Genomic DNA, 14,819 nt, shown 5'->3' with positions numbered 1-14,819 from the left:
CACTTACAACCACTTCTTATTGATCATCAAATATAAGTTTCCAATGAAAATTTCAAAGGGCAGGAGAGTGTAGGCTACTATGTCGAGAAATTTGAGCGAGAGCTAAGGGACATCCAAGGGGTCAGGCCAGCTAGGACGAGTAATAATAGCAAAGTCAAGTGTTGAGGGGTCAATTAAAAGTCTATTGGTAATTGTTTGCCATATTTCTTTGTGGAGAGGACAAGACTTGATGAAATGTTCTTCTGTACCAATATCACAACAGTAAATACAAGATGGTTCAGAAAATTTCGCAAGCATAATGCGATGCAGAAAATCTTTGCAGGGAAGCTTATGATAGTATAAACGCCAAGGAATAGTATAAGCACGGTAAGGAAGAGATGCACACTCAAAAACGACGCCAGTCTTGATGGTTAAAGCGAAGGTGTAATCTCGGCAAAGCGAATAGTTCTACGTTGCAAATGAGAATGGTGACGACGATGTTTAGCTGCAGCTTTACTGAAATATGCCTGGATAAGACTTTTCAAACGGCATTTGAGAAAATCCCACTGGAGAGGAACATCTAAATTAGGCATGTAGGCTTCAACGTTCGCACAAAATGCTGTCAATTCCTTGCAGAAGCGCAGATCTTCAGCAATGTAAGGGTTACAATACCAGAGACCCGGTCCTGTTTGTGTTTAGCCTAATTAAGACGGATTGAGATAGCGGAATGATCATAACAGGTAACATACTGCAGGTCCGTTTTGGAAATTGTATCAATCAAGTCGTCTGCCACTAGCAGAAAATCGATGGTAGAAACGCTGCGAAAGGTTGGAAGGTTATGTCTGTTTGATTTCTTCATAATCTGGGTCGTTCCAAAATGAGTGAAGTCATTGTACTCGATTTTGGATTGTTTGGTTGGATTGGTGACAGAGGATGTTTGTGTTGAAATCTCCACCAAACAATCTTCAAAAGTGTACAAATAAATTTCTTTTTTAGGACCAAACTAGCTGCGAAAGGTAGTGAGCTTTTAAAGTCCGATCCTACTTTTCAGAAAAAAGCCCAATTGACGGTGGAACGACTGTAAAGTTCACACGGCCTTTATAAAGAAAAAAAGATAGTTCATGATTATGCATATTATCTCCATTTAAATGACTAAAAATGAAACTATATTACATGTATATCAAAAGAGGTACAATAAAAGAAGAAAGAGTAGAACGAATAATCATTTTTTAGTTCTTTGTTGACAAAAAACAATGTTAACATAGTAAGAAGTGTTTGGTTAATTTTAAACAAAATTTTCGCACGGTGCTCAAAGAAGATAAACATCCCTTTTTTTTTCTTTTCTTTTTTTTTCTTCTCTTCTTCTTTTCCCTTGAACATCATGATAACCTCAGTATTAAAGTCTCGTATAATTACTTCAAGGTAAAAACAAACAAAAAGCTTTTTAATGAATGCTTACATATACTTTTTCCATTTAGAGCCAACGCTACACTTAGAACATTCAGCACACAATTTCCTGCGTTACAGAAAGTTGCTGGTGTAGAAACAGTAAAAAATTATATCAATGGTAAATTCACTGAATCCAAGACGGACAGATGGATCGAACTTTATAACCCTGTAAGATTTTTCTTTATCTATTAAACCCATTTTAACCCCACCTGCGATAGGCAACGCAAGAGTTGATCAATTATGTACCCGAGACCACACTGGATGAATTGAAGGAAGCTACTGAGAGCGCTGCTGCTGCTGCTCGTGAGTGGAAAAAGACAACAGTCTTACAGAGACAAAGAGTCATGATAGACCTGCAGTACTTGATTCGTCAAAACCAAGATGAAATAGCAAAGAACATTGTACAAGAGCAAGGCAAGACCTTTGCTGATGCCAAGGGAGATGTCTTTCGAGGCCTTCAAGTGGTTGAGCAGGCCTGTGCATTGACCTCTATGATGATGGGTGAAAAAATGACGGTAGCCAAGGACATGGAAACCTATTCTTACCGAGAGCCCTTGGGTGTCGTAGCCGGTATCTGTCCATTTAATTTCCCTGCTATGATTCCTCTCTGGATGTTTCCTCTGGCAATTGCAACTGGAAATTCAATTGTCATGAAACCTTCTGAGCGCGATCCTGGTGCGACAATGATGTTGGCCAAGTTGGCTGCTGAAGCCGGTGTGCCTGATGGTGTGCTTAATGTTGTCCATGGTTCGGTCGATTGCGTCAACTACATCTGTGACGAGCCAAAGATCAAAGCGATCTCCTTTGTAGGTTCCGATCGCGCGGGTGAACACATCTATACTCGCGGTAGTGCAAACGGTAAACGTGTCCAGGCCAATTTGGGAGCCAAGAACCACGCTGTGCTTTTACCTGATGCCAATAAACAGGCTGCCTTGAATTCTATTGCCGGTGCTGCCTTTGGTGCTGCCGGACAGCGTTGTATGGCTTTGAGCACCTTGATATGTGTAGGCGAGACTAAGGATTGGTTACCCGAATTGGCTGAACGTGCTAAACAACTCAAGGTGGGATATGGTATGGATCCTGATACAGATGTCGGGCCTTTGATCACAGTTCACTCAAAGCAGCGTGTGGAAAGATTGATTCAAAGTGGTCATGACCAAGGGGCTCATGTATTGCTAGACGGAAGAGGTGTGGTTGTGAAGGGTTACGAGAAGGGTAACTTTGTGGGTCCCAGTATTATTGCAGATGTTCAAACACATATGGATTGTTACAAGGAAGAGATCTTTGGTCCTGTCCTGGTCTGTTTGAACGTAGATAGTTTAGACGAAGCAATTGAGTTGATCAACAGTAATCCCTATGGTAATGGTACTGCTGTCTTTACCAATTCTGGACCTAGCGCGCGTAAGTTTGAACATGAGATTGATGTGGGTCAAGTCGGTATCAATGTACCTATTCCCGTACCTGTTCCTCCCTTCTCTTTCACTGGTAGCCGTGGATCCATTTTGGGTGATATGAACTTTTATGGAAAGAGTGGTCTTCACTTTTACACAAAGCCAAAGACTGTTACTGCATTATGGAAAGAATCTGACTCTAAACATACTCGTGCTGCTGTATCTATGCCAACAATGGGCTAAAAATTAATAAAATCTTGTAATTGTTTAAATATTGATGCTTAAAGTGGTGAAAAATAATTGAGGGAGATGAACAATAATAAACTTTTTTGAATCCCTAAATTATTAATGTTATGAAAAAGGAGAAAAGAGAGATAAATATATGTTTGAATTAGTGATTTATAATTTTGTATGGCAATAAGTTATATGCATATTTTGCTCCTACTACCCTACCACCTTTCTCCTTTTTTTTTTTTTTTTTCATCCTGTTACTATGCTTTAACCCTTTCTATTTGCCCCTTTTTTCGATTCAGAAATAGAAAGCTCGCTATCTTTTCTCTCTCTTTTTTTTTTTCTCTCTCTTTTAATTTCTTAATAATGATATATAACCATTATTCACAGCCTGTTTTAACAGCAACCTCTGAACGAATACCAACGACTGCCTGGGGACCATTTACAATTGTCACCATCACTTTTGTTATTCTCGTCACATGTCTTATACTCAATTGTAATCGGATACGAAGGCGAGTGAGTGAAAGAAGAGGGTTTAGGACGGAACGATTTGAAAAGAGGCATAAACAAGATATCGAGTCATCTTCATTTTATTTGCATGAAAAGATTACAACACCAGACTCAGTTTATAGTAAAGAATCTGTTAAATATGATCCAGATATTATTAAAAGTCAGTCATCCACTCTTCCACCACCACTTAAACTCGAGCGTTCTTCATTATATCATCAATAATAATAAAAATACACACAATCATGTACTATACTTCTCATCCAATCACTTAATCTCTCCTTTATTACTTTCCCCTTTAATAAATGCTTTCTTTAGAGTGTGTTTCTTCTGATTTAGTGTAACAGCGAGTTTCAATCTTATTTTACCTTTTCAGAAAGCGCATTTATTATTATTTTTTTTTTTTTATTATTTCTTCAAACTTGACATTACAAATGGAAGATCAAACACCAGTTTATGGCATTGACAAAGGTAGGGAAAAGGCTTTAAAAGAAAGCTGTACTTACCTTATTTTTATACTAGAAATTCAAGCTAAAATTGAATCAAAATATTCTGTTCAGCGTGAACAAGAAGCAAAAAGATGGATTGAAGAGATTATTGGAGAACAGTTCCCTTTAGATGATTTTGCAGATAGTTTAAAAGATGGTGTGATTCTATGCAAGTAAAGAAGAAAGAAGATAAGCACATTATTGTTTATTTATATTATGGGATATTTAGAATGATTGGCAAGTTAGCACCAGGTCAAGGAAAGTTTAAACAATCCAAGATGCCTTTTATTCAAGTAAAGTAGATGTTATTATAATTAAATATTAATACAGTACTCTAGATGGAAAACATTTCAATCTTTTTAAAAGGAGCAGAAGCATTGGGTGTACCCAAACACGATTTATTTCAAACCATTGACTTATACGAAAAGAAAAACATGACTCAAGTAAGATGAATAGTAATAAAATAAGTGTATTGACTTATGTTTAGGTTATTGATTCAATTTATGCTATTTCAAGATATGGTTATAAGGCTGGAACATGTCAGACTGTAAATAATGCGATAAAATATAAAATAGGAAACTTTCCAACTATTTTTGTTACCAGTATTTAGGTCCTAAGCTTGCAGATAAACAAAAACCAGCCTATTCTCAAGAAGCTGCTAATGCTTCTAGTGCAACATTCAATACCTATCAATATGGTTACACTGGTGGAGCAAATCAATCTGGTATGAGTTTTGGACAACGAAGGAATATTGCAGGAAAGGATCCTTATGCTCAATACAAGTAAATAAAAAAAAAAAAAAAACTTTTGGAATAAAATGTAGATTATTATTATACAAAATGACCCTAAAAAGATTTACGCCTTATTTTGATATCTGCAAAAAGGAAAAGAAAGAAATCGAATATTGTTTTACTAAAGATTCAGTTTGTTTATTGTTGAACGAGTTTTTATATTACATTCTTAAATACTGAGCAAAGCATAACTCTATTCACTTTTTTATCTTCAACAAAAATAAAAAGAATTGCTGTTGAGATCCATTTTTTGATTCACTCAAGAAACTCAAGAGAAGAAGATCATCAAGCTTTAATTAAATAAAATATGAATCAATTTAGGGTATTTATGGGCGTTATGATTTTTATTATTGATGCCTTATTGATTGATAATGTTCATATAATAAATGATGCTGATGAATATATTCTTTTTATAAAAGTAAAGTTTCACAAGCATCTGAATCTAATGCAGTGCTTTGATTTATTCATCTCTAGTGACGCAAGGTGACAAGGTAAACAAAACAAAGGTTTATGATAGGAATGTGGTCTATAGATGTATTGTTACTGTGTGATTGAATAAATAGGAAAGATAAACAAAAGTCATTAGAGCAACAATAGTACTGTCTTCAACAAGTATCCTTCTTATCTATCGTCACTTACCCACATATGCAAAGTAACTTGATTGTTTACCAAATAGATATTGACTGTAGTCATCATTGTTTATTAATTGCAGTTGTTTTATTAGCTCATTTAAATGATGCAATACAAGATGTCTAAATAAAGAACTTTTGGGGGAGAATAGGAATAAATAATATGTGATATTCTACAGACCAGGTTTTATGATTCAAATTGAAATGATAATAAAAGAGAATGTGATTTGATAATGAATGATGCGTATTGAATGTATTTCTTTGTCTTTATCATATACACACACACATATAGTTTTATTATAAACACAAACAAAATAATTTAATGACTTGTTTTACCATCCAAGGACACAACGCCTGCAACCCAACCACATGCCATTTTGAATACAGTATTTGAACCTTGAGTTCTTGAAAACCTCACATTCACTCTGTCCGCTCTCCTTTTATGATTCTCTATTTGTATAGTAAACATGGCCACACCTTCCTTTTGCTTTTCTTTTTCTTTTGTGGGTTCATCGGATGATTGACGAGGTTTGTTTCGACTGAAAAAGGAGGTTGTCATGGAAGATGTCAAATGAGATAGGAGAGGTAAGGAGAGTCGCTTACGAGCTGAAGCGGTTGATTCATCTCCTAATGTGCTACTTGTTGCACTCGTTTGACTTTGTTTATGATTTCGTTTGGGTAATAAGGTGGCTGAGGAAGACCCAGCTAGATTCGATTGATTTTTGGGTGTGTTTCTTAAGGTGAGTATACAAGAGAGTGAGGTAGAAGAGATCTGAAGATAGGTAATTCCCATCAATTGACAGGTTTGTTTCAAGAGTGTCATTGTATCCTTTGTGTCATCTGATTGACTACTCATCGTAGCCAATGCGCTACTTGTTAATTCTAGACTGTTAGCAGTTGAGGAGATGGAAGTAGAAGAGGAGGAAAGAGAAGGAGGATACTGGGATGATTGTGGTTGAATAGAATGAAGTTGGAAATGATAAACCTGATCTTTTGTCATACGTTGTATAACTTGTTTAATCTTCTTTTTTGAGGGATGTAAGGAGGAAAGGATGGTCTTTAGACCTGGTGTTTCCCATCTTTCGGTTGATTTGATACCAAGCTTACGAGTACGTGCTCGTATGGATTGTAGTAGTTCAGATCTGAGTAATTCTATGTTTTGTACATTTGGACTATTTACATTTGGACTGTTTGTTTTGGTTGTATAATAAGTAGATGAATTGATTGGATGATAGATGACTGTCTTTTTGATTTTATTTGAATTTGTATTTTGAAGATCTTGAATGAATTGTTTTCTAGTCTTGTCTTCATCTTCCATTACTTCTTCAAATGATGTTTTAGATGAAACTGGACAAGGTAATTGACCAAATTTAGTTAACCAAGGATCGTCTTTTAATGCTTGTCTGAGTGTCATTCTTTTTCTTCTATCCACTTGTAAGCATTTCTTGATTGTTGTTTGTAATTCTGGACTTAATTTATTTGGCATTGGAAAATTACACTGACAGACATCTTTCTTTAACTCACCCACAGCTAATAGAAATCAATTTGATGTTTAAAAGGAACTTAAAGACTTACTGTGTGCATGAGAAAATGGTTCAAAGCCAGCAGTCATTCGAAACAGGGTGATACCAAGACACCAACAGTCAACTTCAGGTCCATAATATTTTTGACCAGTGATGATCTCTGGACTGTAATATAACATTGAACCACAAATAGTTCTCAATCTTTGTAACCCATATCGATTACCCAAGCCAAAATCAGCCAACTTTAGCTGTCCTTCAGGGGTCACTAATATATTGGGTGTCTAATGATCATCAGCAAAAAGACTTGTCGATAGTTATTCATTGTACCTTCAAGTCACGATGAACTACCCATTTCTTATGACAGAAATCAACAGCTGTGACCAATTGCCTAAATAATAAACGTGCTTCATCTTCATCTAATGCACCATCTTGCTGCTTTTGTAAATATTCATCCAAGTTCCAACCAGGTACGTATTCCATTATCAAAAAGAGTGAATCACAACTTTCGAATGTTTCATGTAATTTCACTATTGATGGATGCTGTAAGAGTTCCATGATCGTAATCTCTCTCACTAATCTAGACATGACACGATAATCATGAGCTTGTTTATCAATGATCTTGATGGCCACCTTTTGATGTGTCTCTGTATGTTGTGCTAACATGACTTTACTGAATTTACCACTGCCTAAGGGTTGAATGAATTCATAAGGTCCAATACCATTCAAATAATTATCTTGATTTGTAATAGATTTCTTTTCTATTTTATTATTATTTTGATTCTTTTTAAACATCCTTTTTATAAGGGAAAATATAAAAAATAAAAAATATAAAAAATAAAATAAAAATGTTTTTTTTTTATATAAATTGATACAAAGAAAAAAAAAAGGGGGGACAAAGCAAATGTGAGTTTAGAATACAAAAAAGAAGAAAAAAAAAGGGGGGAGAAAGAGAGAAAGAAAGAGAGAGAGAGAAAGAGAGATGATGATTTAGTAAACAAATGAAATTCTCTATTGAATTTGTTGTTGTACGATGTTTGCTTTTATAGTTCATTTTATTTACTTGACCCATACAGATCTTCACACAGTAAACAAAAACAAGAAGAAAGGAGAAGAAGAAAGGAGAGAGAGAGAGAGAGAGATTTGTTGTATGGAAAAGGATTCGTTCGAATAAACATGATTGTCTTATTTCAACATAGCCACGTTTTATATTAGTCGTATTTGTGTAATCACTCTTTATTCACAAATCACAGACATTTCTTTCTTGATTTTTTGCCACCTTTTCTCTTCTCCTACTTTATGAAAACACATGTTTATTACAAGAAATCAATTCATTCTCTTTTCTCTTTTTTGGTTTCCTTGATGACATGTAAAAAAACAACTTTTATGAAACAAATTGTGCATAGTTCAAGGAAGCAATTTACTGCATCAACATGGCTTGTGACCAAAATAAATTTCCCTTACAGCAAAGTGGCAAATACAGCAAAATTCAATGTAAACAAATCAAGCTAAAGCTTCTTTGAGTCGTACAATGAAACCCCTTTGCCTTTTTTTTTTTTTCTCCTTTTTTTATAGAAAAATAAGGTTTGCCTCTTTTGACTACGCAGGCAAATAAGAGAAAGAAAAGAAGGTGTTTATTGATGCAGTGAAAAGAATGATGCTTAATCGTACAAGAATCTAATTTAAAGAGCCAAAGCAGCAGCAGCAGCAACAGCTCCTAAAGTGAGGACAGCATTGGCTGTGAGACTACCAGCATCATTAACAGAAGCAACAGCAACACCAATGGCAACATTTGATGAGGTAGCAGGATTAGCAGTAGCAGCGGCAACGGGAGCAGCAGTAGCAGAACTTGCAAGAGCTAAAGGGAGAATAAAATTAGATTCTTAAAATAGAAACAGGCCTCCTAATACTTACAAATAGGTTTAGAGGTACCATTACCACTAAAGGTAAACAGACCGGAATAATACCAATTACCGGTGGAATTTTGACCAATACGAATCCAATATTGACCGGAAGCAAAGTCATTCAGAGGGTACATCTATAAACAGGTGTTAGTCGATCTTCTTCTTCTTCTTCTTCTATAGTGTCTTACATCATATTTGCCAGCAGAACAAGCAATGGGGGTATCGGGATTAGTGATTTGAGCAACTAAGCTAATAGGGTGTTTAATTTTCCTTTTTTATCTAATTTTTCTCTTCTTACTTGGCATGAGTATTATCTCCATTTAATAATTGAATATCACAGTTCAAGGTGTCATCGGGAGAAGTAGCATTCCATGAAATCTCACCATGTCCGCCAGCAGTCTGTTTAAAGTTAATAAACCTACAATTTCCAGTGAGCGCAGTGACTTACCCAAGTAGAACTACCCCAGGGGTTGACAACCTACAGAAAACATTTTAGCTTTTTATTTCTGAATTCATTCATCTTCTTACAGTAATAGCGGCTAAAGCTTGAGAGGCAGCAGCAAGAAGACCGGCGGCGATAAGGGTACTTTTCATTATGATTTTATTTAGAAAGAAAAGAGAGAACCCGAGAATTCAATTTATAACGACAATAGTGATTTGTGACACATTGGGAACACGTTCAATTTATTTCAATAAAGCAACCGTTTAACGCTCCACATTAAATAAGTTATTTTATTAACTTTTCAAGCAAGTCACTACATTCATTTAGGGTTGGTTCAACCACAGCTATCTGCTCTAATCTATAACAGGATCTTTCTGTGTCCTATTTATCATGTTTATATTTTGATTATTCAGCATCTGTATGTACTTACAGTCAGCGAGCAAAAGATGGAAAGACCAATGACATCGTTCAACATATTGATCTGGTTACTTGGTAATAGCTGACTGTATCTTTGTGCTGTTATGTTCAATAAACTCTATTTTTACTCGTGAGTTGTATATGCTTTTATTATTTTTAAATTTACTTCTTCTCCGCCAAAAGCACGACAGATGCTTGTACCATCATCTAGAACCCACTCTATCCAGCCTTCACCCTCGCGTCCATTGGCTGATTTTGGGCTAAAAATGTGAACAACTTCATTTTCAGTTGGATATCCGCAAAATTCACATTCTTTTTCTGTGGCTGACAGTGGCAAAAGACATGTTGCATCTAATAACACAATAAATATCTTTACTCTATCCAACCTATCTTACTTACGTGAAAGTGACACAATGTGTTGACTTGGTTGTATTAAAATATCTTGGCTTTCATTTGTATAAACAGTTTCTTGATTATTTATAAAAGTATGTAATTCCCATCCAATAACCATAGCCTCCATTTGAAAATGATCTGAACTGCTCTCTTTGGCATGCCACAAAGGAGCAGGTATTCGAAAGGATGAACTTGTCAATAGGGCCGTAATCGTCGAGACTATTTTGACTATTTTTAGCTTTTTTTTCTTCTTTTTATACCAAATAATATCAGCTTACTATTATAGAGCTTTGTTCCACACACCGTACTTCCATTCACATACCATACTTTTTTTTGTCCACTTTGATGTTTATCTGAAGTCACCAGCTGTTCTAATAAAATATATTGTCCAATACGCAAGGTTCTTGAGCCATGACCTGCTTCTTCCCAAAGTGTAATATCCATCGCGCCTAATTTATTATAAATATTTTGTATTTATTAAAATATCTTTATTTACCTGTCATATCTGCTATTTTTAAAGCATACCTATCCATTCTTTTACCATTTTTATAAAAGGGATTCTACATCAAATTTGTTATTGCAAACTTTTTTTAATTTCATTCACTTTACATTCTTGGCCAGTCCAACCACTTTTCCCAACAAGGTCACATTCAACATACAATGAACAAGATCACTCACAAAAGTCCTTGGTTCATAATTTGAACAATCCATGAAACCCTTTTATTGTTATTTTTTATTATAAAAGACACACGGTACACACGTCATTTAGAATAATAGGACTTACCTCTTCATCACGTTCAATAATTTCTTTTCTCAAGCTAGCTAAACTACCACTATCTTGACTAGACATGTAACTCGATAAGTTCATCTTGGCTAATCCAGCCGCTTGTGCCTCTGCTTCAGGCATCAAAAAGATCACCGTATCATTGGTATATTCCAACACGATACCAGAGGGGTTCATGGGTTGAGGCCCCGTATGGGTATGTGCTGGATTGGATAAGGCCATATAATCATTTCTTCGAAAGATGGAAGCCAAGCGTGTTTGATCATCATAAAGAGACAGGATGACAGGCAAGGCATCACTGCTCATGTCTGCTAAATAAACATCGATTCTATGCTTGTTTTGTTTGGTGTGTTCTACATGAATGATCTTGAACCACACATGCCACGATGTGCTCCCGGCATCCCGCAGTTTTGTAAAGCGTGATTGAACAAACGCCTTGTCCTTTCTGGTCAACATCAGCAGTAAAAGTTCTGTTGGTGGAATAAGGGCAGTATAGAGCCGACGTGGAATATGAGGTGATCTGTCTTGGATAGGTGTATTGACCTTGGGAGGACAGACGATCCGCATCTTTCTGTTGTGAATAAAGTCCATGTTTTCGATCCAAGGAGTGAATTTGGGGTGCATCAAAATATCCATCTCACGCATCTCGTCAGTCACAGTGATTTTGAAGGTAGTGCCGGATGGAATCGGCTCACAGTAAATCACTTTGACTTCGAGTAAGAATGTTTCGGCTGTCACACAATCGTAAACAGCTTGAATCGTACCAAAATCTATACACTGCTTTGAGTATAAAGACTAATATAGAAAAAGAAAGAGAGAGAGAAAGAAAAAATGAATGAAACCTGAATCAAATCCTTTGAATTTCTTTAAAAATGTCTTTTCCCACTTTACGAATGTTAGCATTCAATGCAGCTAATTACACCATGTATACCTCAAGCTCAAGTATGGCTAGTAGAATAACATGAGTTAATCCAGTTGGATATTCAATTAATATTCTAGCGACTTGAACAGCAACCCAAGACCTTTTTATAAAGAATTAGTTTAGCATTATGATTCATACTTGTGTATTCACCAACCAAGGAATCTTTGTTGACTGAATCATCGCTGTACTATTTGGATTTTTATCTGCTTTCTTTAGAAACAGTTGGCGAAGTTTTGTTTGTGTATCTCGAACTAAGATCTCAAATGCTTTTGTCATGATTTGATTGTAAAGAAAGATGTCAAAAGAATTTTTTCTTTCTCACTCCGTCAAGCGCGATTTCGTGTTTTATCAGTCAGGTTACACGCACCTAAAAAAGGGAGAGATCTTCATACACACATAAAAAAGGCATAAAAATTTAGCTCTTATCCTTTGTGTAATTTTATAAAGGAGAGAGAAGCGCTTGTGATAATAGAACAATATGTTCAATATGAATACAGACATTGACAACAGATAAAAAAGAAAGAAAAAGACCCTCAGGAAATTTTTGACGAGTTATGTTTAAAAAGAAAGCATCCTGTCATCGTTTCCTATAAGTTTTTCAAGTAATGTACTTTATTACTATTATTTCCTTATACACAAAAGTGCTCTAGTTAATCAGTAAATTCTTCATTTAATCAAAATTGGGCTATTTTATTATTTCCTATTAAGAATTAAAGTATCATAAACGGAAAAGATGCATTATGAAACAAGATGTAAAGTAAATTGATTTTTATTTTTTTTGATGGGTTCAAATACCGATGGCTCATAAAGCTGATGAGATATATTTACTGCTTTAATACAAAAGATAAAGCATTGTCCCTCAAAATTGCTCCTTTTCTCTCAGTGCGACTTTAGCAAATAGTTACAGGAGCCTTGGGTGATCCGTGAATGCATGGCTCGATTAAGTTCAAGTTGCGACGAATAAATTTTGAACTTCCTGAATGCCTTTGAATAACTTTTGTATCTTTTTTTTTACCTTCATAGTGATGCTATTAATCGTTGATTTAGGCAACTTTGTTAGTGCTGCAATCTTGTAAGTTAATATTTTGCGTTTTACATGATCGAATGATAGTGCTACGATCTTTAATTGAAAACTGATGTTCGGACTTTCTAATGTTGCTTCAATTACTGGCAGGCATCTTTAAATAACAAAAAAGGAAAAAAAAATGAAAGAGTATCTCTCCTCTCACAAAGTGCATTCTCTCTCTCTTTCTCTCTCTCTCTCTCTCTCTCTCTCTCTCTCTCTCTCTCTCTGACAGCTTTATAGAATAATATACGTGTTAAGCAGGTTACTGTCTTTGGATCTATGAATTATACAAGATATGCTGTTTTGATTATCTCATCAGTGCCGCTAAACACGAATAATTGTTTGCAAACTTATTCTGTTGAACTCAAAAACAAACATTTTAAGTTTGGACAGAAGGAGCTACGCAAAGATAATCTCTACCTCCCTATTTCTGATTGTAAATTAAAAAAACCTAGACCTTTTCTCTAAAGGAAAATAATAAAAACGCATGTTTCGCACCCTTCCTTCAGGAAAAGCGTCAATTTAAATATTAACTCATCTTTTGTGCGTCTCCTATTTTTTATACAAGAAAACATTAAAACATAAGCAACAATATTTTTTTTTTCACTAACAATGCAACATACTGGATCAACATTTCCCTTATATGAAAGTCATATCGATAAAAACAGCATAAGGAAAAGAAGAAATAGTGATACAATCATAGTCAATCAAATAAATTTAAAGCAAATTAATGAAATTACTATGGAAAGTTATATGGCTATTCCTTCGAAAACAAATAGTCTGCCTTTGAAACCAATCCCTGATGAAAGGTAAGTTCTTTTTTTTTTTAAAAAAAAAAGAGCAAGAGAAGATAAGAGAAAAGCAAACACGATCTTATTCTTTAGTTTTTGGAAAGCGTTTTTAAGAATACATAAGAAAGAGGTAAATGATACAATACACTTTTGCTATAAATAAAGCTAAATCAACAATAGAACCACAGCATGAATATGAATAAAAAGATAAAAAGAGCAAATAACAGTAAAACAGTAGCGATTATTGAGAATGATGCAACTGTTCTGATATTTGAATGGATACACGATAAATACCAGATCGTTGCTGGCAAAGAAGAGATATTGTTTGATAACTTATTGAGGGACCAAGACGATGATTACTTGGATACTTATTTAATGAACCATTCAAGTTTTATATCTTCTACTCAATTATTAAATCGACTTATTCAATCATTTTATACTTCGATGCATCAATCAAGGTAAACGCAGCCTATGTTCTGTTCTTTTTCATTAACACCCTGTGTAGAATATTATATATTATTCAACGGTGGTTATTAATGCATTATTATCATTTCAAAAGAAACCAAGGATTATTTGAACAATTAAATTCATTTTTATCAAAAGAATACATCACCATCAATTACAATCAACAACCTAAATTATACGTACAACCTAATACTTATGTATCAATTGATGGCAGGCCCATTCTTTCTATTGACTCTAAAAGTATCGCTCGTTACCTCACTTTGGTGGATCATTTTTTATTTAATTATATTATATCCAATGAGCTGATGTATTATGGTGAAGGAAGCAAATGTGATGTCATTGATTTAATGACTAAAAGATTTAATATGGTTTGTGTATACGGGTTTATTTATACCAATATTAATAACATAATATTAATCAGTTAAATTATTGGGTCATGAATGAGTTATGCAACATAAAGAGTACAAAATTAAAGAAGGCCTCTATTGAAAAGTTCATTGAAATATCTAAAGTAAAAAAAAAAAAAAAAAAGCAAAAAATAATAACCATCATATAATAATTAATACAAATAGATTTGTTTCGAGTTGAACAACTTTCATACTTGTATGATCATCACCATGAGCCTTGCAAGTACCTCAAATAAGCTAAAA

General features: G+C 34.7%; 5 protein-coding genes across 5 annotated transcripts; 2 read left to right on the top strand and 3 right to left on the bottom strand.

Annotated features, from left to right (window-relative positions):
* Positions 1 to 102: 102 nt before the first annotated feature.
* RO3G_11722 (uncharacterized protein) lies at positions 103 to 297 on the bottom strand (the record flags this gene model as incomplete). The annotated part of the gene is made up of 1 exon (XM_067666306.1): positions 103 to 297. The coding sequence occupies one exon, from the start codon at positions 295 to 297 to the stop codon at positions 103 to 105; it is 195 nt and encodes a 64-aa protein (XP_067522407.1).
* A 1,063-nt stretch (positions 298 to 1,360) lies between these two features.
* Positions 1,361 to 3,062, top strand: RO3G_11721 (methylmalonate-semialdehyde dehydrogenase (acylating); the record flags this gene model as incomplete). The annotated part of the gene is made up of 3 exons (XM_067666305.1): positions 1,361 to 1,401; positions 1,458 to 1,596; positions 1,647 to 3,062. 3 exons carry the CDS (start codon positions 1,361 to 1,363, stop codon positions 3,060 to 3,062), a joined length of 1,596 nt encoding a protein of 531 aa, XP_067522406.1.
* A 929-nt stretch (positions 3,063 to 3,991) lies between these two features.
* On the top strand, positions 3,992 to 4,831 carry RO3G_11720 (uncharacterized protein; the record flags this gene model as incomplete). The annotated part of the gene is made up of 6 exons (XM_067666304.1): positions 3,992 to 4,028; positions 4,080 to 4,218; positions 4,275 to 4,338; positions 4,384 to 4,488; positions 4,533 to 4,592; positions 4,649 to 4,831. The coding sequence occupies 6 exons, from the start codon at positions 3,992 to 3,994 to the stop codon at positions 4,829 to 4,831; spliced, it is 588 nt and encodes a 195-aa protein (XP_067522405.1).
* Positions 4,832 to 5,784: 953 nt separating this feature from the next.
* Positions 5,785 to 7,780, bottom strand: RO3G_11719 (uncharacterized protein; the record flags this gene model as incomplete). Its single annotated transcript, XM_067666303.1, has 3 exons — positions 5,785 to 6,995; positions 7,041 to 7,269; positions 7,316 to 7,780. 3 exons carry the CDS (start codon positions 7,778 to 7,780, stop codon positions 5,785 to 5,787), a joined length of 1,905 nt encoding a protein of 634 aa, XP_067522404.1.
* Positions 7,781 to 8,667: 887 nt separating this feature from the next.
* Positions 8,668 to 12,123, bottom strand: RO3G_11718 (uncharacterized protein; the record flags this gene model as incomplete). Its single annotated transcript, XM_067666302.1, has 16 exons — positions 8,668 to 8,843; positions 8,900 to 9,023; positions 9,078 to 9,138; positions 9,188 to 9,288; positions 9,338 to 9,367; positions 9,418 to 9,475; positions 9,630 to 9,712; positions 9,762 to 9,866; positions 9,915 to 10,099; positions 10,148 to 10,360; positions 10,420 to 10,590; positions 10,638 to 10,701; positions 10,751 to 10,858; positions 10,926 to 11,720; positions 11,857 to 11,947; positions 12,002 to 12,123. The coding sequence occupies 16 exons, from the start codon at positions 12,121 to 12,123 to the stop codon at positions 8,668 to 8,670; spliced, it is 2,487 nt and encodes an 828-aa protein (XP_067522403.1).
* Positions 12,124 to 14,819: the final 2,696 nt, after the last annotated feature.

This window comes from Rhizopus delemar, genomic scaffold (assembly GCF_000149305.1).
Source record: "Rhizopus delemar RA 99-880 supercont3.9 genomic scaffold, whole genome shotgun sequence".
Classification (NCBI taxonomy): Eukaryota; Fungi; Mucoromycota; class Mucoromycetes; order Mucorales; family Rhizopodaceae; genus Rhizopus; species Rhizopus delemar.
Note: the sequence above shows the minus strand (reverse complement) of the source record. Positions and strands in the feature narration are given on the sequence as shown.